The 23820-nt window shown below is 41.6% G+C and overlaps 1 protein-coding gene across 1 annotated transcript; it reads left to right on the plus strand.

The window, feature by feature from the left end:
- Positions 1–16464: 16464 nt before the first annotated feature.
- dld (deltaD) lies at positions 16465–22358 on the plus strand. Its single transcript, XM_066724243.1, has 14 exons — positions 16465–16608; positions 17734–17809; positions 18020–18099; positions 18204–18272; positions 18579–18648; positions 18753–18853; positions 18985–19128; positions 19264–19365; positions 19687–19877; positions 20044–20214; positions 20592–20781; positions 21511–21648; positions 21925–22014; positions 22109–22358. Exons 1-14 carry the CDS (start codon positions 16570–16572, stop codon positions 22172–22174), a joined length of 1527 nt encoding a protein of 508 aa, XP_066580340.1. The 5' UTR covers positions 16465–16569; the 3' UTR covers positions 22175–22358.
- Positions 22359–23820: the final 1462 nt, after the last annotated feature.

The raw sequence follows: 23820 nt of genomic DNA on the forward strand, positions 1-23820 counted from the left end.
GGGGGCACGAGCTACAGTGCGTACCTGTCCTTTTAGTAGCTTCCCTAATGACAGCATCTGAGTTAATTAATGATTTATAATATCTTTATAGATTTATTATGTTTCTGGTCATTTCATTTGAATACAATCTCCCCTCACACTGATTGAGTCGATACGAATGCCTCTTCAGAGAGCATTTAATGTCTGTCATCTAAAAATGATACTGAAAGAGAGCAGAATGAGCAGAAGGGAGGAGAGGAGATGATATGGGGGGGGGGGACAGGACAGCGAGAAAGACCCAGAACCATGTGATATCTCAGGCACTAGATTCTACCCAACTTCTCATTCATATCCAGTCCCGCAGAAAGGCACTTTATTTCCCCGGAGCTTATCCGGAAAGCAATCCCTCACTCTCACAGTTCTAGCTGCTCATTTAAATGTATGTAAGTAAAAACCAACTGTTGGTAAGAACACCATGTGTACTTATTTAGGGTCCAGGTTTATCCATAAGACCAATTTTAAAACAGTCACTATTTTGACACTCACTGAAATCTTTGGAGGAAGAAACGGAAGCTTTAAAGAGGAAGAAGGTCCAGTGTAGTCATCTGAGATGTCTGAACTACAAGACTGACTTCTATTTACTTCTTCTCTGCAAAGTGTTTTTTTCATTCTTGTTATGAATAATCACTTCTATGGCACAAAACACTCTGTATGTGCCAGTATACATTGGAATCTTGGCTATACATCTATGAATGAATGTACTTAATCTCAGATATTAGGTAATATCAATATAGCATGTACATATTGTGGCTTTTGTAATAGTTTTTTTTTCCAAACAGTGACTGATTGTCATAGTCAGATGATCCATCACTTTCCTGTTAAAGAAGTGCTGCCATTGAAGTACTAATCCATAAAGCATGGATATAGATATCTATATTTATGACAAACAAGCAGTGCACATACTTGAAAACAGTGAAAACCAGGATCACTGTTCCACTTATTTAAAAACCCCATATCCGGTATCAATTTGCTACTGTACTCTTCTCTTGGGGGGGACAATAAAACTTTCCATCAATTAATAGAGGAGTATCCTGGCAGTGTTTCTCATTTCTTTTAACCCTGACTTCTCAATTAATTAGGGGTCATTTGCAGCCCACGAGAGGGAAATCTTACCTCCCTTTGTCTGTGAGACGACCAGTTGATGCTTTCATAAATGTATATAAACATCCAGTGAACCCCGGCTAATGTTACATCTGTTTTGTATGCAACACATTTTTCTCTTTGTATATGTGTTCTGTGTATCCTCTCAGGTTTAGATGTGTATCGTTTGTAACATTATCGCCAGGTGTGGCCGATTCCCTGTGCCTGGCATTGTTGGCAACAAACGAAATGCAACTTATCCCCTTCTGTAACTGATCCGGTACCAGCCGCTTGTCAGCAATAGTTTACTTTAGAGGACCGTGCACAACAAAACCAAAGCAGGGTTTGGGATGAGCTTGAGGGAGAAATTAAAATGATGGATTTATAAAATTAGATGGTGATGTTCTGAGACAAAACAGGGAACACCTGAATTTTAAACTTTACTATACACTCACCTAAAGGATTATTAGGGACACCATACTAATACTGTGTTTGACCCCCTTTCGCCTTCAGAACTGCCTTAATTCTACGTGGCATTGATTCAACAAGGTGCTGAAAGCATTCTTTAGAAATGTTGGCCCACATTGATAGGATAGCATCTTGCAGTTGATGGAGATTTGTGGGATGCACATCCAGGGCACGAAGCTCCCGTTCCACCACATCCCAAAGATGCTCTATTGGGTTGAGATCTGGTGACTGTGGGGGCCAGTTTAGTACAGTGAACTCATTGTCATGTTCAAGAAACCAATTTGAAATGATTCGACCTTTGTGACATGGTGCATTATCCTGCTGGAAGTAGCCATCAGAGGATGGGTACATGGTGGTCATAAAGGGATGGACATGCTCAGAAACAATGCTCAGGTAGGCCGTGGCATTTAAATGATGCCCAATTGGCACTAAGGGGCCTAAAGTGTGCCAAGAAAACATCCCCCACACCATTACACCACCACCACCAGCCTGCACAGTGGTAACAAGGCATGATGGATCCATGTTCTCATTCTGTTTACGCCAAATTCTGACTCTACCATCTGAATGTCTCAACAGAAATCGAGACTCATCAGACCAGGCAACATTTTTCCAGTCTTCAACTGTCCAATTTTGGTGAGCTTGTGCAAATTGTAGCCTCTTTTTCCCATTTGTAGTGGAGATGAGTGGTACCCGGTGGGGTCTTCTGCTGTTGTAGCCCATCCGCCTCAAGGTTGTACGTGTTGTGGCTTCACAAATGCTTTGCTGCATACCTCGGTTGTAACGAGTGGTTATTTCAGTCAAAGTTGCTCTTCTATCAGCTTGAATCAGTCGGCCCATTCTCCTCTGACCTCTAGCATCAACAAGGCATTTTCGCCCACAGGATTGCCGCATACTGGATGTTTTTCCCTTTTCACACCATTCTTTGTAAACCCTAGAAATGGTTGTGCGTGAAAATCCCAGTAACTGAGCAGATTGTGAAATACTCAGACCGGCTCGTCTGGCACCAACAACCATGCCACGCTCAAAATTGCTTAAATCACCTTTCTTTCCCATTCAGACATTGAGTTTGGAGTTCAGGAGATTGTCTTGACCAGGACCACACCCCTAAATGCATTGAAGCAACTGCCATGTGATTGGTTGGTTAGATAATTGCATTAATGAGAAATTGAACAGGTGTTCCTAATAATCCTTTAGGTGAGTGTAAACTGTCCACATTCTGTTGGCATCCATGATGTGTATATTTTGATATTCACATTCACTACGGATTAAATGCAGCCCACTTCATTTTGAGACCTGCCCTATGTAACTCCTTTATAATACACCATTAATATATCTTTCATGTTGACCTGAGTTTGAAGATGAATATTCCCAAAGCATTATAGATTTCTTGCTGGGTCGCAAAAGTTCCAACATTCCACCCGGCGAGATGGTGGTGGCATAAAAATAAATCAATTGCTGTCAGAGTGAATTAAACCATCAAAAAAGCACTACTTTCCCCTTGCAACAAGCTGTCGAATAACATTGCAAACCAGTGTTTCCCATGGCGGTCGACAACCCTGCTGTCTGGAAAGCCAGTCACATGAACAGTAAATGCAGATGCAAAGGTTCAAAGACAGTTTGAATGGGACAGAAATTTAAAAAAACTAAATTGTATTAATTTATCTGTGGCAAAATAGACAAGAATAAAAAATAGAAGCAGGTTAATGACATGGCTAGTTGTTCACTTTTTAGGTAAGTCAAAATAATCATACATTACTTCACTTTCATTTATTTGGATTGAAGGTGGTGGGGTTGTGTTTTTTGAAGATTAAAACATAAAAAAATACATATTTAGCTCATGGGAGTGTTCATGTACGTGTGTGTGTAGGGGGGAAGGGGGGTTGGTTTTAATTAAGCAACTCTCACTGCCTGTGTTTACGTGTCTGCCTCAATGTCTATTGCCTGCCCTGCTTGGTGGTGCTGATCACAGGCTGCAGTTGGCTGGGTTGTGGGCTGAGGGGACAGCTGGCCCCTCCGCTGCGTAACGGAAGTCTGTCGAGTTGTTTTTGGTGCTGACTGCTCTGATTATGTTTTATTCTGCCAGTCATGTGTGACTTGTTCTAACTCACATTATTTGGATTGGATATCATGACGTCAGGGCATTTATAAAGCTGGTGCCATGTGCCAGCCGAGGTCAGGTTTGTTTTCTGAGGTTATAGGGGCTTAACCTTGGGGGATTTAACCGTGCACAACCAGAAAGCTTACAGTGTCATCTCACAGGGACCATAAACAGAACAATGTCCAATTTAAGCTCTCATTTCAACTATTTCTTAGCCATCCAGACAGAGATTGTTGTATGCAGGTGTAACTAAATAACCCTTAATGAATGAAGCCCAATATTATGCGTATGTCATCTATCCCACTGCTATAATTCATAACTGGTAAATAGTCAATATTAATACTAAAATTCAATGACAACTGTACAGAGTAGGTCCTCTTATTTGAAAATACATCATTTAAAAACTACCAAGACTGCTGATAACTGGATCTGTGCCACGACCAGAGCACAGACAGCCTGTAACTGAAACTGAATCTAATGTGCTTTCATATGACATTGGAATTCACAGAGAAGAAAAAGACCAATTTGAAATGAAAAGGCTTTCATCTATTCCCCCCACTGGCAGTCTGGAATGAGGAATGTCTCTATGGCATATTCTGAATGTGGTATAAAGAAAAAAGAGAGGGCATGAAAAACATGACAGACATAAAAAAGGCAGCACTGTGGAGTAGTAGTTAGGGCTCTGGACTCATGACTGGATGGTTGTGGGTTCAAATTCTGGGTGGGGCAGTGCTGTTGTACCCTTAAACAAGGTGCTTCACTTAGATTGCTCCAGTAAAATACCCAGCTATATAAATGGGTACAAATGTAAGTTGCCCTGGCTAAATGACAAAAATATTTTTTATAAAATAAGTCAAGTACTGCTCTGTTAAATAAGAAAATAATACACAAGATAAGAACCAAGTTTGAGTCTTATATCCCTTAAAAAGCATGCATTTTATAGGTCTTTGAACTTTTTATGCTCAGAATAAGCATCCTCAAAACATAGGGACAAAACAAATGCTCTCTTATTATTCAAAGATTTTGTTTCAGGATAGACAACTACCAATATTATGCATTTACTTCTTCATTGCTGTGTTTTTCAAGTTGTAATAACAATAAAAGTTTCAACCTCTCCCACTACCGCTATGCCAAAATGAAATAACCTATTTCTTCCCTGGCAAATTTTTATCGGTATGACATGTTTTGCTAGTAGAAAATAAAAAATACGTCAGAATTAAATCAAAGTCTTTCATTTTAACACATGATTTGAAAATTATTGTAAACATCTGAAGTGCACCCCACAAAAAACACCAGAAGGCTGTCATGAATGTATTAATAATAAAATCTATAAAACTGAGATAGAGTGATTTAAATTAGCATGGATGTATTGGAATTTGTGTGTCAGTTCTGACTATGAGCCACATTCAGCACAATGGATCCGGACACGTGACAGATGGGTTTTTCCAATACTCGGCTTAATTAATAAAAATTGATTAGAGTAATTAGAGCAGAGAGTAGGACAGATTTTGTGCTTCTAGGTCAACAACAGGCATTGGGTTAACATTAAGGGCAGATATAGATAGATATTAGATGCGTATATAGTTTGAGAAAACATATGATGCTTGTGTTAAAACATATTACTGCTAACCTCTGTTGTGTATAAATGTGAATTATTTTTAAAATGTTAAGCTAGTAAGAAAAAGTAAATACTGTACATTATTGTGAGGAATTGTGAATAAATTAGTTTGAGCAGACAATGTCAGTTAACGATAGGCTAACCTAATTAGTCAGTCCCATATACGGTGAAGGACAGACCTACTGGACCACGGAGAGGGTTAAATGGTGGACAGCAGAGAGTGAGTGAGACGGCAAGATCTCTCAGCAATCGTGTTCAGCCATTTCAACTGGACCACTTACGATTATTGATTTTTTTTTCCTGAACTCATCAGCTGTTTCTGAAAGTTACCATACATCTCCTTTAGAATGAAACCCACCCACACACATATTGATCCATCCCCATCAGAGCTGCTTAAAAGCAAAGCCCAGCTGTCGCTCATTTTTAACAAACACAATTACCAAGTTCAGCAGAATAAAACAAGTCAATGTGCACCAACTGATGAGCAGGCTACTGTCATGTGATGTATATGGGATTGATTTCTGTGGCAGTGCTGTGTTTTATGGTTTGTTTTTTAATGTGTGTGTGTGTGTGTGTGTGTGTGTGTGTGTGTGTGTGTGTGTGTGTGTGTGTGTGTGTGTGTGTGTGTGTGTGTATGTGTGTGTGTGTGTGTGTGTGTGTGTGTGTGTTGTTCACAGCTATAAGATAAAACGTTTCACTTCACAAAAGTTCAAACATCTCCATAAATTCTAAGGATTCATGCGATTTGGTTTCCCAGAAGGAGTTTGAAAGGAGTAAAAATGTTTTGTTTTTCATTTTATGCATTTCAGAAATGAAGAAGCAAACAAACGTGCAAATAAAGCATATTAAAACGTGTTATTCCCTAATGTGCCTACAAATCTGGACCAAGTTCTTCAGAATGATGCAACCCTGACCTAAGCAGTTAAACAACGTCTCATCTGTTTTGGCCCCGAGAGCGGCAGAACAAGGTGCGGGCAGCTCGAAGATCTCTACATGTCTGTAAACATATATTTAGATGCAGTATGCTGCTCGCTCGCCGAGTTCAGTGCTTTATTTATTAACTGACCCTAATTGAGAGAAATGTAGCAAAATATCAGAGGAAACAAAGTGGCAGAACAGCACATGAAGTGTTCCGGTGTTGCCTAGCAACTGGCAGACGGTGTGGGCAGTCTGTACCGCGGGCACACAGAGAGGAGCTCGGTCCAATGGTGCACAACCGACAACTGCCACTCTAAAACGACTGTGGTGACACTACACAATCTTAGGTTTCATCTATTGTTTTAGGTGCCTGCTCTACATTTACTTTTTGTTTTGTTGTCGTCTTGTTTCTGCCCTCCCATCATTTGCTCAATACTCACAGACACACACACGCCCACGCAAACTCACCGGCTGTAGAAAATAAGAAAGGAAGAATGAAGGATATACTTGTATTCATGCAGGAACCTTAAGGAGAAGGATGCACAACAAGGGAGGGTGTCTAATTGCACATTGAAATCAATAAAGCATGCATGTACATTCTGGTTCCTCACCTCATAACTCAAAATACACAAATGAATGCACAAGGAAAGACTCAATAGCTTTTTTAATTGTGCACTCCTTGTTATTATCTTCAAACATCCAGATGTATGGTTATTTCTTGGGGGGGGTTCATCTATTCATGCTGCGGAATTTCATCAGGGGGGCTGAGACAGCTGTGCAGAATGTCTTTTCTCCGAGTGTCTAACCTTACAATAGATATCCCAAACGCCTCCACAAAGGACTCTGCCTGAAAAAGTCGAAATTCAATGCCGGTCCTCTCAATGATCCACCAAAGAATATGCAAGGGGTTCGTTTTTTCTTTAAGCTCGATTCTCTTTTTCTCCTTCTTTGTTTGGCAATAAATTATTATCAGGTATTGTGTTGTTAATGCAGTCTTGTTAGTATAACATCTTTAAAAACAAAAAGCTAAATTTTATCAGTGTGGTTATTTTCTTATTGTGTTTTAATTTAAAGTTACCAATGTGCACCGACAAATTTGCAAATGAATTCAGCCTGTGTGCGCTAAGACCCCAGCAGGTTTAGACCACAAAGAATATTAGCTCCCCTCTCACATACTCAGTCTAGTCTGCTAAGAGTTCCCCATTGTAACGCCACACAACAGCTTCTTTGGCATCTTGGTAGCTTAACACCAAAGGCCGCCTTGCTTCAATGGGGGGTTTCTGAGGGGGAAAAAAGGAAATTTTGTGTGCGTCATAGAAGGGACAATCTAATCCTCTTTACTGGTACATCTGCTCTGGTAGTTTTGCTCTACAAATCAAAAGGCATCTCATTAATTAAGCCTCCTTTCATTCATTTTTATTCAGCCTCTGAAATGTGACCAGAGTTTATAAAAAATACCCTCCAAATAATTAGATAAGAAACTATCCAGTAGATACTTTAAAACACTACATAAATAAATAAATACATACATAAAGAAAAACATGTATCTGGACAATATGATTTTGATAGACTTTTTCAGTAAGCAAATAAGACCTGACTAAATTAAATACAGTAGATTTAAATAATGTCTTATATATATATATATATATATATATATATATATATATATATATATACACACACACACACACACACACAGCATTATTTAAATATCACATATACACACACTCACACAGTGCCTAGTCTAAAGTTTACACCCCCTTTCAAAATGTTCACCTATAGTTCTTATACCCCAGAATTAACATGCATTAAAACTGTGTTTATTTGTTTTTTGTTATTGATTAAAAATGTATTAAAAAATTAAAACTGAAATAGTTTGTTTGCAGATGTGGCCACACCCCTTTTAATAGCAATCCTAAATTTGCTCAGGTGTAACCAATCACCTTCAAAATCACACACTAAGTTACATGGCTTCCACATGTATTAAATTGTAGTGATTCACATGAGTTCAGGATTAATTCAGCAGGTCCTGTAGGTTCCTCTGCTGGGTAGAGCATTTCAAGGCAAAGACTCAACCATGAGCACCAAGGAGTTTTCAAAAGAACTCCAGGACAAAGCTGTTGAAAAGCACAGATCAGGGGATGGATATAAAACAAAATATCCTGTGGAGCATGGTCAAGGTGATTAATTATTAAGAAGTGGAAGGTGTTTGGCACATCCAAGACCCTGCCTAACTGGATGGCTGAGCAAGAAGGAGACTGATCAGAGAGGCACCAAGAGGCCAACAGCAACTTTGCAAGAGCTACAGGTTTTTATGACCAAGACTGGTCAAAGTCAGCCATTTATACATGCATATATATGTGAATGTGTGATTGATTTGCTACTTTGTAACATTTCACAATAAATGCTCAACATCTGCAATATCTGTGCATAAACTGACCCTAACTAATTTAACAGTCACTTTACGTTCACATTCAAGTGGTTCCATTCTTCCCTTTCTGCAAAACGCACAGACACATAGCAGGTCATTTTTGTTTTCCAGGATCATGACTGCCTCATAAAAACCTTAGAAATCCTGAGGACAGTGCCGAGAGACTGTGGCTCTATTCATTCGCCGTAGGAAGCGATCCTTGGCCGTGACAGCCCTGAGTTTCCTCTAGTGGCTTTTTTCAGGCCTGGTCTTCTATTTGATGAGCTAATCCTCGGCCTTTACTAGGATACGCATTAGCTCCCAGTGGGTGGGCAAGTCTTTTGATTTCAGTGTGAGCTACATGCTTACTTTGACAATAAATGTGAAACAAAATTACAAAGTGAAAACTTTAACTGATATCTTTACCTATTATATAGGCTATATAAAACAAATTTTTTCGCAGGTCAAAAAACTCACATGTTCAGTATGTATACACAAGCATGTTTCCGTTTACCTATTTTAATCACTTTTAATAAATAAAAACATACATCTATACTAAGTTAAAACACTTTACATCTGCAAAACATTTCATATCTGGTTTGCCATTCTCATATATTTTCAACTAGAGAGGATATTTACAGAGAGGATTGATAGGTGATCTCTATCTAAATGGAAGATGGCACAGAAAGATCGGATTCCTCCAGGATTATTTCTTTGCAGTATCTTCCAATATATTTAATAATTTCCGGCAATGGGTTAATACAAAAATAATAATAATTAAATGGGTTATTATTCCTACAGCACTTATTTAAGAAGCCTGCTTAACACAGACGTGCATCTGTACACCCAACACCACCTGAGATGTACACACTTTCAGGTGCTGCTCAAAATATGCCCATCTAAATCAAGGCATTCGGTCAAGTCATGTGTACCCGTCCCGTGTCTCAGAACTACAAATTAAAGTATCAAAACACCTGCCCCTTTGCGTGGGAGACCCTGCTGTCTGTAGTGCTTTCTTCTCTTTGATATTCTTCAGTTCAAAGCTCTGTTATAAAGACACCTTTTCTCAAAAGCTCTTGGTATTCCCTGTAAATGTGCCTGGGTGATTTCTGTCAACATGAAAGGGATTTCACCATGGCACTACATCTGGTGAAAGGAAAAAAAACATACATCATTTATCTGTAAATGTTTCTATGTAGATGATTATTTGCACAGTGTTAACTTGTATCTTTGTAAATGTGCAATCCCTAAGTGAGAGTTACTAAAACTTCTAAACAACTGTACAGAAATGCATGATCACACATGCCACTGTGAACAAAAATACAAACTATCATTTGTTGATTTACTTGACCCTTTTCATTAGACTTTATTGCTATCCCTGAATCTTAAGATGTGGTTAGATTAGCTTATACACACCCTTATAAATAATTTGTTAAGTACAAATATATCAAAATATGCCACGAGGGGAAGAAGGCACTCGAAGCAACCCGCTTCACCTCCGATGTCAAAGTCAGCAATTTAAAATTATCCTAAAGTGCAATTCCCACTCCATGAATCCATTAAGTTCTCATTTGAATGTTTGACTGTAGGGCAAATAACAGCAAAAAAAGAAGAAAAAAACTGCTGTCTGTGCACATTCAGTGACAGACAGTGGGAAGAATTACAAGTACATGTAATGATACTAAATGCAAAGCTCCTTAGACATTACTAGGAAAGAAGTTTCCTTTTTGATTATTTACAGCAGAAAAACATTACATCTCCTTTGAAAACAGGAAGAAAGCTTCCCTACCACCACAATTCTTCACCTACTTTCTCACCAGCAACTACGCCCTGCAACACACTGAAGATGTGTCCATGCACTTTCACATGTAGAATAGCTCCTCGGCCTCTGTTCCGACAGCTGGAGTGTGTTGGGCAGTCCAGTTCTTCCACTGATTTTTTAAGCACACCACACCCATTTGATTCAGAGAATAATAAAAGGGATTTCCCAATACTTGAGCCACAAATAAGGGAATGCTCTGAGAAGCCTATGGGCCTAAACAGCGGTAACATGTTTTGTGCTCATTAAGCTCTTATATCATGCTTCATGCATCTAATGCACATGATCCAGCACGGGGAATGAATGGTGTGTAAAGAGGTACCGTGTGTGAGTCGCTTACAGACCCCGAATAACACCAACATATTTAAATTCCCACCTGTTCCCATGGGGCAGGTGCTTGAAATTCACGTGTGCCTGCGATTGTAAAGTTCACCTCTTACTGAAAGCAGGCGGTGTGTTGCTACCTCTCAGTACGCACAGGACACAAGAAGGCCAGTGTGCAAAACAAAGAGTTGGTACTTCTGCCTCAGAATTGAGGAGTAGAGCGCAAAGGAGCTGCATGACAGAGTGAGGAGGAGGCGAGGGCCAAAATAGTCATAGTGTATAAGACACTCAACAAGCTGTTTAGATTAAATATGAATCACATGTATATCTGGCATTTAACCAGTTTCATACACTAATACACACATGTACTACATTTAACTCTAAAACACTGATCCCTTCGCAAGGTGACACCACAGGAGTCCCTGGCTGTTCTAGATTATTGGGGCTAATAATTGTCTAATTTCCCAAACCCTTGCCAACACCAAGCTTTGAAGCCACACTGAATCTGCTACTCAGTCTCTTTAAGTTCACCCAGTGGAAACACCTCTACCACTAATTAAAGCCTCAATCTAATTTTGCTAGGTAAATCAAACCATAACACTAAAGCCTAACAAATTAATCTGAATGGACAATTTAGCCCGGCTTCATCTCGCTTCCTGTGCTGCCCGGCACGGAGCCTCTCCTTAGCTTTTATTAATGCATTGCAGTTTCCCGATGCTCCAATCAAAAGAAGCTCCCTTGATGAACAGCTGGGGCACCAATCAGCTGTCAGCCACTCGCCCAGCTCAGCAAAGTGCAGATGTGAATGCTAATGCACACACGATGCCCGAACAGACTCAGTGAGATATTCAATAGAAGGTGACTCTTTACCAATATAATCTAGGATGAGTAATCTGAGTGGAAGGAAGCACCACTTCTTAACAAAAAAGACATGATTGCAAATAGTACCACTAGTTTATGTACTAAGTCTCCATTTGAATAACTTCATACAAAGTAGATTGATACTAGATTCTGAACTTAAGTACATCATTTAATTCTCAATACATCCTGATTTGTTTTTAGAGCCATAAACACCCTGTGGATTTTAAGACATGGGAACAGAAGCTTCACCTAATTGTCTACAAAATTAAAACCTAATCCCTTATAAATTTCTGTGGGGGAAGCAAAAGGCCACAAATCAAAGAAGAAATTAATTATAACATTGATTTAACAGACTGCAGGTTTCAGAGAACAAAAGAATATGAATACACTATTTTCATTTACTTCACTGACACAACATGTATTTTATTATGTAGAAAACCCTTACAATTATTTCTGTATTGCCTAATTAAACCATGATGATTATGATGCAAGGACATTTGAAATCATTGTAATAAATAATAGGACTCTGTGCTCTCAGCAGACCTGCTATAAATTCAAACATCTCTTTTTGCAAATTTGAGATGAATTGCAGCCATCCCAGTAGTATTAGATTATACAATTGCTCAAGACAGAGGCACAGGAGGCAGTAGTTAGAAACTACCTGGTCAATAATTCATCATCTCTCTGTACCTGTGTCTTTTGAATAGTTAATGGCATTGGCAAAAGAGCACCTACAAGACCCGTGGGAAAATAAAGAGTCCATGCTGTACAGAACAGAAGAATTTATGAACAAACACACATCTTTATTCCCGAGTAAACAAGCAGAACCTCAAATGCCTTGACAGCATTATTGCTGAAAGCGTTCACATCCACATTTAATTTTTAATTCAGTTTCAATCATTTAAAACTAGATTTGCTTATCAATGGTATATTTTCCGATGTGTTGAGCAGCCTAAAGAAAACTGTATACCTATCAGCTGTTTGAAACGAGTTTAGACATGAAAATTAGATTTGATTTATTTCTGTGGAGTGACAGACAAACGTTTACACACACACACACTATCTCTGCGATCTCAGTCCAATCGACTGGAATCTCTACCGTTTCCTCTCGGTTGAATCAGGTCACCTCCATTCCGGCTGTAATGGAAGGAGTGAGAGGAGAGTGAAACGTGGTTATGCTGTGAGAGATATGATGGACTGCATGGAAAGAACAGATGCTCATACGCTGTGCTCTCATGTGACTGAGTGCTCCTCTTTCCTATAATCTCTCTCAGGCTCCAATGCACCATGAGAACTTAAGCAGTGACCCCTAGTGGCAGATCAATACACTGCATGAACTGTGGGCATGGGAGAGGGGTATTGAGAAGACATTCATAAATAAGCATTATAATTTTGATTGGCTACAGAATAATAAGCTTGTTGCTTATCTAATGTACTTGCACATGACATTTCTAAAGGTGTGGATGATAGTGGCATCTACTCAAAGTTTAAAAGCATTATATATGTCAAACAATTTGGCTTTGATTAAGCGTCAGTGAATTACATGAAATGACTTGGTTTAGTTTGCTTAACTTCATTTAGATTCAATTTGTGAGTATGTGAACCAACCTATAGATAACAATCAGCTTACATCTCTTCATACGTTGAGAAGAAACCTACCAAAAGCTATACTAAAATACATTTCAGACACATTGGCACATTAACAGAGAAATTGTAGACTCCTAGGCAACACCACTTCGGTCCTTTTCACTTCCCCTTTAACAAACGCTTTATAAAGCTGGTATTCAATCAGCACTTTTTCAGTCATTTTAAGCCAGTTCAATGGAGGCAGAATTCGAAGGTTTCTGTGAATTCTGTGCTCCCATTGAGAACGAGTCAGCGCTTCAATGTGCTCTTTATGAAAGTCCTATTAGTGATCTCAAGCAGAAAATGACAGATTCATTGCAATGCTCCAAAGAAGGAGATGGAGATGACAGGATCCAAAACGTCACACAGGCAAGTTTCCGATTATGGCCAGGAGACAGAGCGAGGGGGGAAAAAAGCCCCAGGATTAACTTTTGCAAATTCATTTAACAGCGCCTTTCAAAGTGACCCATTGTAATAACCCGGGTCTTTGAAATTTTGCAGGTCTGTTCTGATTTTTTTTAGACGGCCCATCAAGAGCGAGCACAATACAGTAATCTGGCACAAACAGCTGCGATCGCCTTTGAAACCAGACTGGCTGTGTGGAGACTGTATAAAACAAGTTATTCAGAGTCAAAATACAAGTGCTCCTTTCAGAAATGAGGGAAACTCAGAATCCTAGTTTTGAAAAATCAACATTTAATTTTTTGTGACAAAATAATTCTGGGACAAAAAATAATTCTGGAATACTACAACAATAATAAGAACAACACCTGCAGTAATAATTGTAATATTGAATCTCTATATTCTGAAAAAGCATATAAACTGACATAAATTCACGAATTATTTTACCTTTGTGATTCTATAATATAGTATTAGCTGTTATATTGCTTCTTTTCACATGTCGTGACCAAATATTTTTCATGTGTTTTTAAATCTCCATTGACTCTTCTCCTTTGAGTATTATTTGCAGTGAAAATAAATGTATTCCACTTAAAATATTTGTCACCTTACTTCTCCCAGCAGAGGATAAATCCGCTAAGCCAACAGATCGGAGGAGGGCGTTTTACACACTCTACTGATTTCACAGAGGGGTTACATCATCGAAACACATCATTATGATGTTAATACATCATTATTAATTACATATAGAAGTCATTATTTAGTCTTCTGTCAGAAGCCTTCGTAATTTGTGATACACTATATTGTACTGTAATATACTGTCTGTAGAATTGACGGGGCTATCATGAGCTCTTACAGGTGATGTAACCCTTCTGTAAAATCAGTACAGTGATAAACCTCCAACGTTTGGGGAGCTGGTCTTTTGGACTAGTGGGCTTATATTGGATATTAGGTGGAGAAGAAAGTAAAAGCAACCTAAAATCACTGTATGAAATTCTGTCGGTCCAGTGAAAAAGCTGTGTAAGGAGGAACTGTTTGAACGTAATAATAATAATAATAATAATAATAATAATAATATAAGTAAATAATTATTCTGACATGCAGCCTAATAAAGATCCTGCCAGAGAACAGGCCCCTATTCCTCGGACCTGGATAATTAAGTTGACCACAGTGTGACTGAACACTCTAACCACAGCTGAGTTTCTCATTCAGAAAGAGGCTTTTAAAGAAAGTTAAAAGGAGGCGGGGTAGACAAAAACTGTAAAATATGTATTATTCATTTTATATAAAGAAAGCAGTCTTAAACATTGATCTTCTGTACTGTATTTTAACCTTTAACCTTTAACCAAGAAAGAGGGGGAATAATTTAAATGGGAAACAAAACAGTACCTGAATCAATCCTGAATCAGGATTCATTTGCATAGTATAATTATTATAGGAAGTAGTGGGAATTAGTGTATACTTTTTAAGTATATTGTATAACAATGGCCAAGAAAAAGTGTAACAGTATTGTGATGACGTAACTAATTGACAGTGATGACGTCACCCTCCAAACCCTATAAAAACCCCGCAACAGGCCAAGCCACGCTGGTCAACCACTAACTAGGTGAACACTAGTTGATTATTAACAGTTTACCTACCAAGAGTATTGCAATGGGGCAGAAGCACGGTGTCTACTGTCCAGCTGAGCAAGAGGCGAGAGCCCAAAAGACCTCGGTCACGCCTGGCCAGGGTGAACTCAGGATGAGGGAGAAACCGGCGAAGAAAGAGATGAAGGAGGAGAAGGAGGAGAAGAGCGCCTCATCCTTCATGCGCTTCTTCTCCGGGTGTCGTGGGGGAAGAGCGCAGGTGAGGCCCGTGTCGGGTCCCCCTCGCCGCTACACCATCACTTTGACGCGGATGCTCCCCGGCAGTCATCACCCGGCGGTCCGGGAGGCCTCCCCGCAGGAGGAGGAGGAGGACCCCGGCAGCCTGGGCTCTGCGGACGGGCGGCAGAAGGACGTGATGATGGTCTGGCGCTACGAAGGTCCACCCTATCACCCGGCCTGGGAGGAGAGCCCTGTTTCAGACGGGGCTTTCCTGGGTGGTCATGGAGATGGAGCTCTGAAATAAAACTCATGCACCATCTTTATCAGCCCTCCACAGTGCAACACACGGCTGCCCATTATACAGCTGGGGTTGGGCTGGAGCAATGTAGGTGCAGTGTCCCCCCCACCACGACCTCCAGAGTCCAGAGACCACTGCTGCCCACGTAATCATCATGTGTACCTGCTATACAGCTACTACCCTACTTACTCTTGCATACTTCTATTTATACTACTTCCTAATGCACTTGTTTCTACTAATTCGATTAAGACCTATATGAACCTGTAATCACCATTAAAACCAATGCACATCCAAACCTGGCTCATGCAAAAATGACTCTCTTTCAATTCCAGTTTAATTATATATTTAATGCGTTTGTGTGCTCGGTCATCCCAACATCCCGCACTGTCTCTCACTCAAAATCGGGAGGTTTAGGGGTGAGATTATATTGATATCTATGGTATCCACTCACTTGTTTTCTGTACTCAATTCTATGGTCTGAGGTATACGCAGTCTTGGTTTACGTATCTCAACCGCACATTAGCAAACACAAGAATCCCGCCTAGTTTACACCAAATCTACATTATATCTACTTGCTTCGATACTCACCAGATACTCACCCTGTGCCCCTCCGTGCTGGCTCCCAGGAGGGGATATTGATCTACCGGTGACGGGAACCCCAAGTGCGGCCGTGTCACCTAAACCACGACGGCGTCACGCCTTCCTGCGTCCCGTCCACTACTACGCAGGCGCAGATCGACGAGTCCTTGGTTCTCCCAGTCCTGCTGTAGGTGACACCGAGAGAAAAAGGACGTGAGGCCAAGATGCAGAGCTGGAACCGGGTGTATCGCACTTTAGCGACGGTAAGAGCCGGCCGGGACCCCCGCCGCGGTGCGGTGCAGCGTCCCGCCGTGTTGACACGCAGTAGTGTGTCGTGTCGTGCGGTGTTGCTGCAGTGTGCGGGCCTAGGTTACACACTCACTGTGTCGCTGTCTCTCCAGTGCCGTAACTCTTGTGTCTGTGGCGAGGTGGCATGTTTCTTTTTTTAACCTTGAATAGTTTTTAATAAGTCCTTAATTATATTAAATGTTGTTTTACAATCGTAATGGCTGCCAGGTGAACTAATCCCTTGCAAGACGCAGTTGGTTATAATGCAAACACACAGATGCAAGTTACACTGCTCTGCAGCCGGGTTAGGTCATTTAGCATAAAGCTGAGCTTAAATTGTGAGTCTACGTAGATAGGCGTTGCAAAACACTTTTGGCACAATATACCGATGCATTAGCTTTGGGGTTAGACTGACTCGCTGTACCACGATTTCCTATGTTTACATTTCCGCCAGCATTGTTATAATGACGTTATACGTGAAAAACACACGTTTCTGTAGTCTGTCTGTCGCCACCGTTGCAGGCAATGTCAAGTAGCTGTAAGAAAACCGGATACTTAGATCTTAAGTCTGGGCAGACACCAAAACAAACTCCTTTTGCCAAATGTACATTAACTGATAGTCTTAGCTCTCTCTCTCTCTCTCTCTCTGTCAGTCAGTCAGTCAGAGAGAGAGAGAGAGACTGCCAACAAGATAATGCTTTTAATGTTTTATAAACTAAGGTTTTGCAGCTGTGTCACATGGTTGAATTCAGGATTTGACTCTACATGGTTTTCTGATAATGAAAATGGTGCTCATTTAGATTAAAATAATCTTATCATTTTCCATTATTTTCTACCTGAGTTGCATGTCAAGATTCAAGCCAGCCATTGAAAATATGTCAAGGTTTTGGTGAAGGTTGTCTTTTATGAGGTTAATAATAACCCTGATCGGGGGGATTTCTTTCAGTATGTCCATATAGTGCTAAATGTGTGTCCATAGCTGTGCTTTGTGGGATGTGGGCTTTTTATTCATGCATAACTGAAACCATACAGAGAGAGTAGCTTATAATTCTTCTTGACCTAACATGCTTTTCTGTTTACTTGTTTTTCTTGACATGCAGCGGAGCAGCCATCTCCCACACAGACTGCAAGGAGCAACAGCCGTGTCAGTGAGAACGTATGCAGACAAAGCACAGTGTAAGAAAGATGGTCATGAGTCGAGCTGCTGTATCTTGTTTTACTTGCATTGGGCAGGCAAGTCTTGAAAACCAGAGTTGAGGCTACAGCAGATGGACAACTATACAGTGGAGAAAGTGTTCAAGAAGGGAAACTGGGTCATTAGAAAGAGGGCCTCTCTTGTTTTGGTTTGAAGATAATGTCCTAATGGCCTCTTCTGTCTTTACCTAGTGGACGCAGATGTCACTGTAGTCGGATCGGGACCCGGAGGATACGTGGCCGCCATTAAAGCAGCCCAGCTTGGGTTCAAGGTAAGCAGCAGCCGTCATTTCTTGAGGGGAATGTCAGATGTTGGGCAGCTTGCAACCCCGTTGTGAGTGATTCTGACACAGGGTTTTTCATTTCTGTTTTCTAGACAGTATGTGTGGAGAAGAACGAAACTCTCGGGGGAACCTGCTTGAACGTGGGCTGCATCCCTTCGAAGGTACAGTCGCACGTGTTGGGATTGTCTATCTTCAGTTTGCATGCCTCGAAGCAGCCATTCTGCCCGTATGTCTGTAAGGCAGGCTAGCTTGAGGATATAGCGCAATTGTTTTTGTTGTTTATATCTCCTGGTAGTTTGTGTTGAAAAGATTCTGGCAGATCAGGGGAAACTGCATTTAAAAAGATAAATATTTCATTATACATCTTTTACAGTTACATTTTGAAATAACATTATTTTGTGGAATAACTACTCACTACGGAACCTAGAACATACTTACAATGTCTTTTTATATTTTCTTCCCCCCAGGCTTTGCTAAACAACTCTTATCTGTACCATATGGCCCATGGAAAAGACTTTGCCAGCAGGGGCATTGACAGTAAGTTTCCTCCCACTTCAGTTCCTTGAGTGAGAAGACCTGACTTTAAATTCTGTTCGGTCTGTTTGACGCTCACGGTTCCCTCTGTCTCGTCCCTCGTACAGTCACAGGAATCCAGCTCAACCTGGAGAAGATGATGGAGCAGAAGAGTGGGGCTGTCAAGGCCTTGACCGGGGGCATCGCTCATTTATTTAAGCAGAACAAGGTCGGTACGCAGTGGGATTGCGGAGATTTCTTCTGTTGTAATGCTTACAATACTAACTGTGTAAAGGAGGACACACTCTGGGCGCTCCTGCTTTGTCGTGCTTTAAGCACGCGTCTCCTGTTTTGATAAAGGTCACACACGTCCAAGGGTTCGGGAAGATAACGGGCAAGAACCAGGTCACCGCCACAGCCAGCGATGGTACGGAGCAGGTGATCAACTCCAAGAACATCTTGATCGCTACAGGATCGGAGGTCACCCCCTTCCCTGGAATTGAGGTTCGAACATACTTGCGTTTCCCATATGTGGATGCTTTTTTTTTTTTTTTTTTTAATTGCGTCAAATGGCTTTTATTTAAGAAGACATAAGCTGTATCGATGTAAGGGTTGTTTTTCCTGACCGTCTCACTGTAGATAGATGAGGACACTGTCGTCTCCTCCACCGGCGCTCTATCTCTGAAAAAAGTCCCAGAGAAGCTGATTGTCATCGGAGCTGGAGTCATCGGTGTGGAGCTGGTGAGAAGGGTTTCTATTTATTATGATGACTGTTATTTATTATTACAGGCATCTTACCAGCTTTACAAGAGTGCAGTATCACCAATTAGCAATACACAAGTTTCTGTTACTGAAGAATTACTCAAGAATAGTCTGGACACATCCCAAAACTGCATGTAGGAAACGGAGAAATAAATTAAGGGAAACAGTACCCAGACACCCAGAGATAAACACTCCACATCTAATTGTGCTCGGACGCATCGGTCAGGTGTTGTCCCCCAGAATTGTAGCTCAACCCATGTGATGAGAAGGCTGAGTGTGTGTGCGTTGCGCTTCCCCCAGGGTTCGGTGTGGCAGCGCCTGGGGTCGCAGGTGACGGCGGTGGAGTTCCTGGCCCACGTCGGGGGGATGGGCATCGACATGGAGATCTCCAAGAACTTCCAGCGCATTCTGCAGAAGCAGGGGCTCAAGTTCAAACTGGGCACCAAGGTCACGGCAGCGACCCGAAGGGCGGACGGCCAGATAGACGTGTTGTGAGTAGCGCCCTGGGCAGAACGTTACACGCCGGCCTTCGGCGACTTGGCATTGGCCCTCGTCGTTGTGTTCGGAGCGCGGTGTGCAGAAGCCGGTGAATTGGTGTATGTGTTTGGCAACGGTGCTGGTCTCCTCACCGCTGCCGTTCTTCGTGTCTCGGGACAGAGTGGAAGCGGCTGCCGGCGGGAAGAACGAGGTGCTGACTTGTGACGTGCTGCTGGTGTGCATCGGGCGCCGACCCTTCTCCCAGAACCTGGGCCTGGAGAACGTGGGCATCGAGCTGGACACCCGGGGCAGAATCCCAGTCAACAACCGCTTCCAGACAAAGGTCCCAAGGTACGAACTGCAGTCCAGACTGCCGGATCTCTAAAATGTGTCAATGTGTGATTTTACATCTATGGAGTGGTTGTGTGGAGTGATAAGATCATAGCCAGATCAGACTGCATGCTCTGTGATTGTCTGTGTGGCCGAATTTAAAGTCAGTACACTTCTGGGGAGCCTATAAAAGTGAAGGTGGGAGGAATGTAGAGTCACAACTGCAGAGGAAAGGATAGAACTGCAAGAAGTGTTTAAAAACGATTATTCCATGTCATTAAGAAGGTTTCCACTAGGGGTGAGATAGAATAGTCGTGGACAACATCTGTGGGATTATCGATGGTCAGAGTATTTGTCACGTGGGAGTCTCAGTCGATCTCTGATGCTCTTGTTCTCAGCATATACGCCATCGGGGACGTGGTGGCCGGGCCCATGCTGGCTCACAAGGCCGAGGATGAGGGGATCATCTGCGTGGAGGGAATGGCAGGGGGGGCCGTCCACATCGACTACAACTGTGTGCCCTCGGTCATCTACACACATCCGGAGGTCGCCTGGGTGGGAAAGACCGAGGAGCAGCTGAAGGAAGAGGTGGGGGGTTTTGTTTTGTTTTGTTTCTGTGTTTGGGGAGCAGTGAGGCTGAAGGTGCAGGGAGTTTAATTGGAGTTTCCTGTCCTGAGAAGGATGTTGCTGGAAATTAGAAGATGCATTTAAATTCGTGTGGGATTTGTTTGCGTTAATCTGCATGCTTTGTGTTGGTGCAGCAACCCCCACAGCGTGATAATGGAAGAAAATTGCCCATATAAATCAATCAAATTATATTTAGTATAGCGCCCTTCACAGGTAGCCACAGACTGCTTTACGGACTGAATATAAACAAATAACAAATGTTGAGTTCAATAACATTGAACACTGTAACAACTTTGACATAAATCCCAGATTCAGACATTTATTTTGTTAGGTTATACCACTAATAAGTGGCTTTTAGCTCAGAAAATGCATTAAATAAGTGTGTGTAGAGTAAGAACATGTAGTATTTGGGTAGGTAAGTCATTATAAGGATTTAATTTGTATTTGAGAATTGTACAGCTTTCTGGCTGAATACTTTAAATAGTCATGTTGTCTGAGAGAGACAGCCAAAAGGCAGCCGTAGCTTTCCTTTTTTGGAATAGAGAAATTAAGTTGTAGCTACATTGTTTAACCACACGATGGCACTATATCCTTATTTCTGGATTCACTTTCCTCATTTAGCTCCTAAAACTCAAATGTTTAAACCAGATCTGAGGGCTCTGAATGAAGCAAGTCGCCTTTTTTCTACAGGGTGTGCCATACAAAGTTGGAAAATTCCCATTTGCGGCGAACAGCCGAGCAAAGACCAACGCCGACACAGACGGCATGGTGAAGATCTTGAGTCACAAAGACACCGACAGGATGCTGGGAGCGCACATTCTGGGATCGGTAAGTTGCACAGCGATCTGCAGGGTTCTCTGGGAAGGTTTGATGGTCCTGCTTTGCTCTTCCCCATATGATTGCATTTTCTGTTGAATTCTGGGATTGTGTTTTATGTCAGCTGTCCAGTAATTGATTTAATTAGGGCATAATTTGATTGTGCCAGGAATGAGGTCATGACATGAGTCGGATCGCCGCATCTTCAGTGGCTACGGAGGAGTAATGCTCCTAAAGCATTCACAGGACGAGTATCAGAGCTGACCACTGCCGCTTTGTTTCGTGTAGGGCGCTGGTGAAATGATCAACGAAGCGACGTTAGCGCTGGAATACGGAGCGTCCTGTGAAGACGTGGCCCGGGTGTGCCACGCTCATCCGGTGAGTACGGCAGCAGGCTGCCATTGACGCTGGGCACACTTACACTGCCCCTTTGTAGTTCACAACCTAACCTCCGCTCTCTCTCCTCTTTCAGACCGTTTCGGAGGCCTTCAGAGAAGCAAATCTGGCCGCCTCATTTGGAAAAGCAATTAACTTTTAATTGTTGATCATTTGTACATAGAATACACCTGCATTGTGAACTGTTTGTCTGTTGGCACTAAGTGGTACCGTTTTTTTGGGTGAATAGGTCCTCTCTGGGTGAACTGAAAGACTGTATTTGATCTGTCCCACAGTTAACCTGTTATTTAAACTATGCTCTTAATAAAGGGAGATTGGACTGTCAACCCAGACTGTGCAAAGGTCCCTATATTTACTTGAAGGGTCTTTGACTGAATATAATGAATCGGTTGTGTCAGTGGACCTTTCTTTCTCTGAATCTATATGGACATCAAATGGAACTACAATAGAATCACATAATGTATATGCAATTAACCTATTTGCATATTAACACAATCCTTTGGTAAAATACAAACCAGGCGATTTACAAAATGCGTAGGGCTATTGTTGACAGTCTAGTTAATATAGTCTTGCTTTATTTCCTTTGTTTGCTGAACAAATGATTTGCTGTAAGATCAGTATTGTCTAGAAGGATGTATACACTCACCTAAAGGATTATTAGGAACACCTGTTCAATTTCTCATTAATGCAATTATCTAACCAACCAATCACATAGCAGTTGCTTCAATGCATTTAGGGGTGTGGTCCTGGTCAAGACAATCTCCTGAACTCCAAACTGAATGTCTGAATGGGAAAGAAAGGTGATTTAAGCAATTTTGAGCGTGGCATGGTTGTTGGTGCCAGACGGCCCGGTCTGAGTATTTCACAATCTGCTCAGTTACTGGGATTTTCACGCACAACCATTTCTAGGGTTTACAAAGAATGGTGTGAAAAGGGAAAAACATCCAGTATGCGGCAGTCCTGTGGGCGAAAATGCCTTGTTGATGCTAGAGGTCAGAGGAGAATGGGCCGACTGATTCAAGCCGATAGAAGAGCAACTTTGACTGAAATAACCACTCGTTACAACCGAGGTATGCAGCAAAGCATTTGTGAAGCCACAACACGTACAACCTTGAGGCGGATGGGCCACAACAGCAGAAGACCCCACCGGGTACCACTCATCTCCACTACAAATAGGAAAAAGAGGCTACAATTTGCACAAGCTCACCAAAATTGCACAGTTGAAGACTGGAAAAATGTTGCCTGGTCTGATGAGTCTCGATTTCTGTTGAGACATTCAGATGGTAGAGTCAGAATTTGGTGTAAACAGAATGAGAACATGGATCCATCATGCCTTGTTACCACTGTGCAGGCTGGTGGTGGTGGTGTAATGGTGTGGGGGATGTTTTCTTGGCACACTTTAGGCCCCTTAGTGCCAATTGGGCATCGTTTAAATGCCACGGCCTACCTGAGCATTGTTTCTGACCATGTCCATCCCTTTATGACCACCATGTACCCATCCTCTGATGGCTACTTCCAGCAGGATAATGCACCATGTCACAAAGGTCCAATCATTTCAAATTGGTTTCTTGAACATGACAATGAGTTCACTGTACTAAACTGGCCCCCACAGTCACCAGATCTCAACCCAATAGAGCATCTTTGGGATGTGGTGGAACGGGAGCTTCGTGCCCTGGATGTGCATCCCACAAATCTCCATCAACTGCAAGATGCTATCCTATCAATATGGGCCAACATTTCTAAAGAATGCTTTCAGCACCTTGTTGAATCAATGCCACGTAGAATTAA

The sequence above is a fragment of the Amia ocellicauda genome, chromosome 15, assembly GCF_036373705.1.
Source record: "Amia ocellicauda isolate fAmiCal2 chromosome 15, fAmiCal2.hap1, whole genome shotgun sequence".
Classification (NCBI taxonomy): domain Eukaryota; kingdom Metazoa; phylum Chordata; class Actinopteri; order Amiiformes; family Amiidae; genus Amia; species Amia ocellicauda.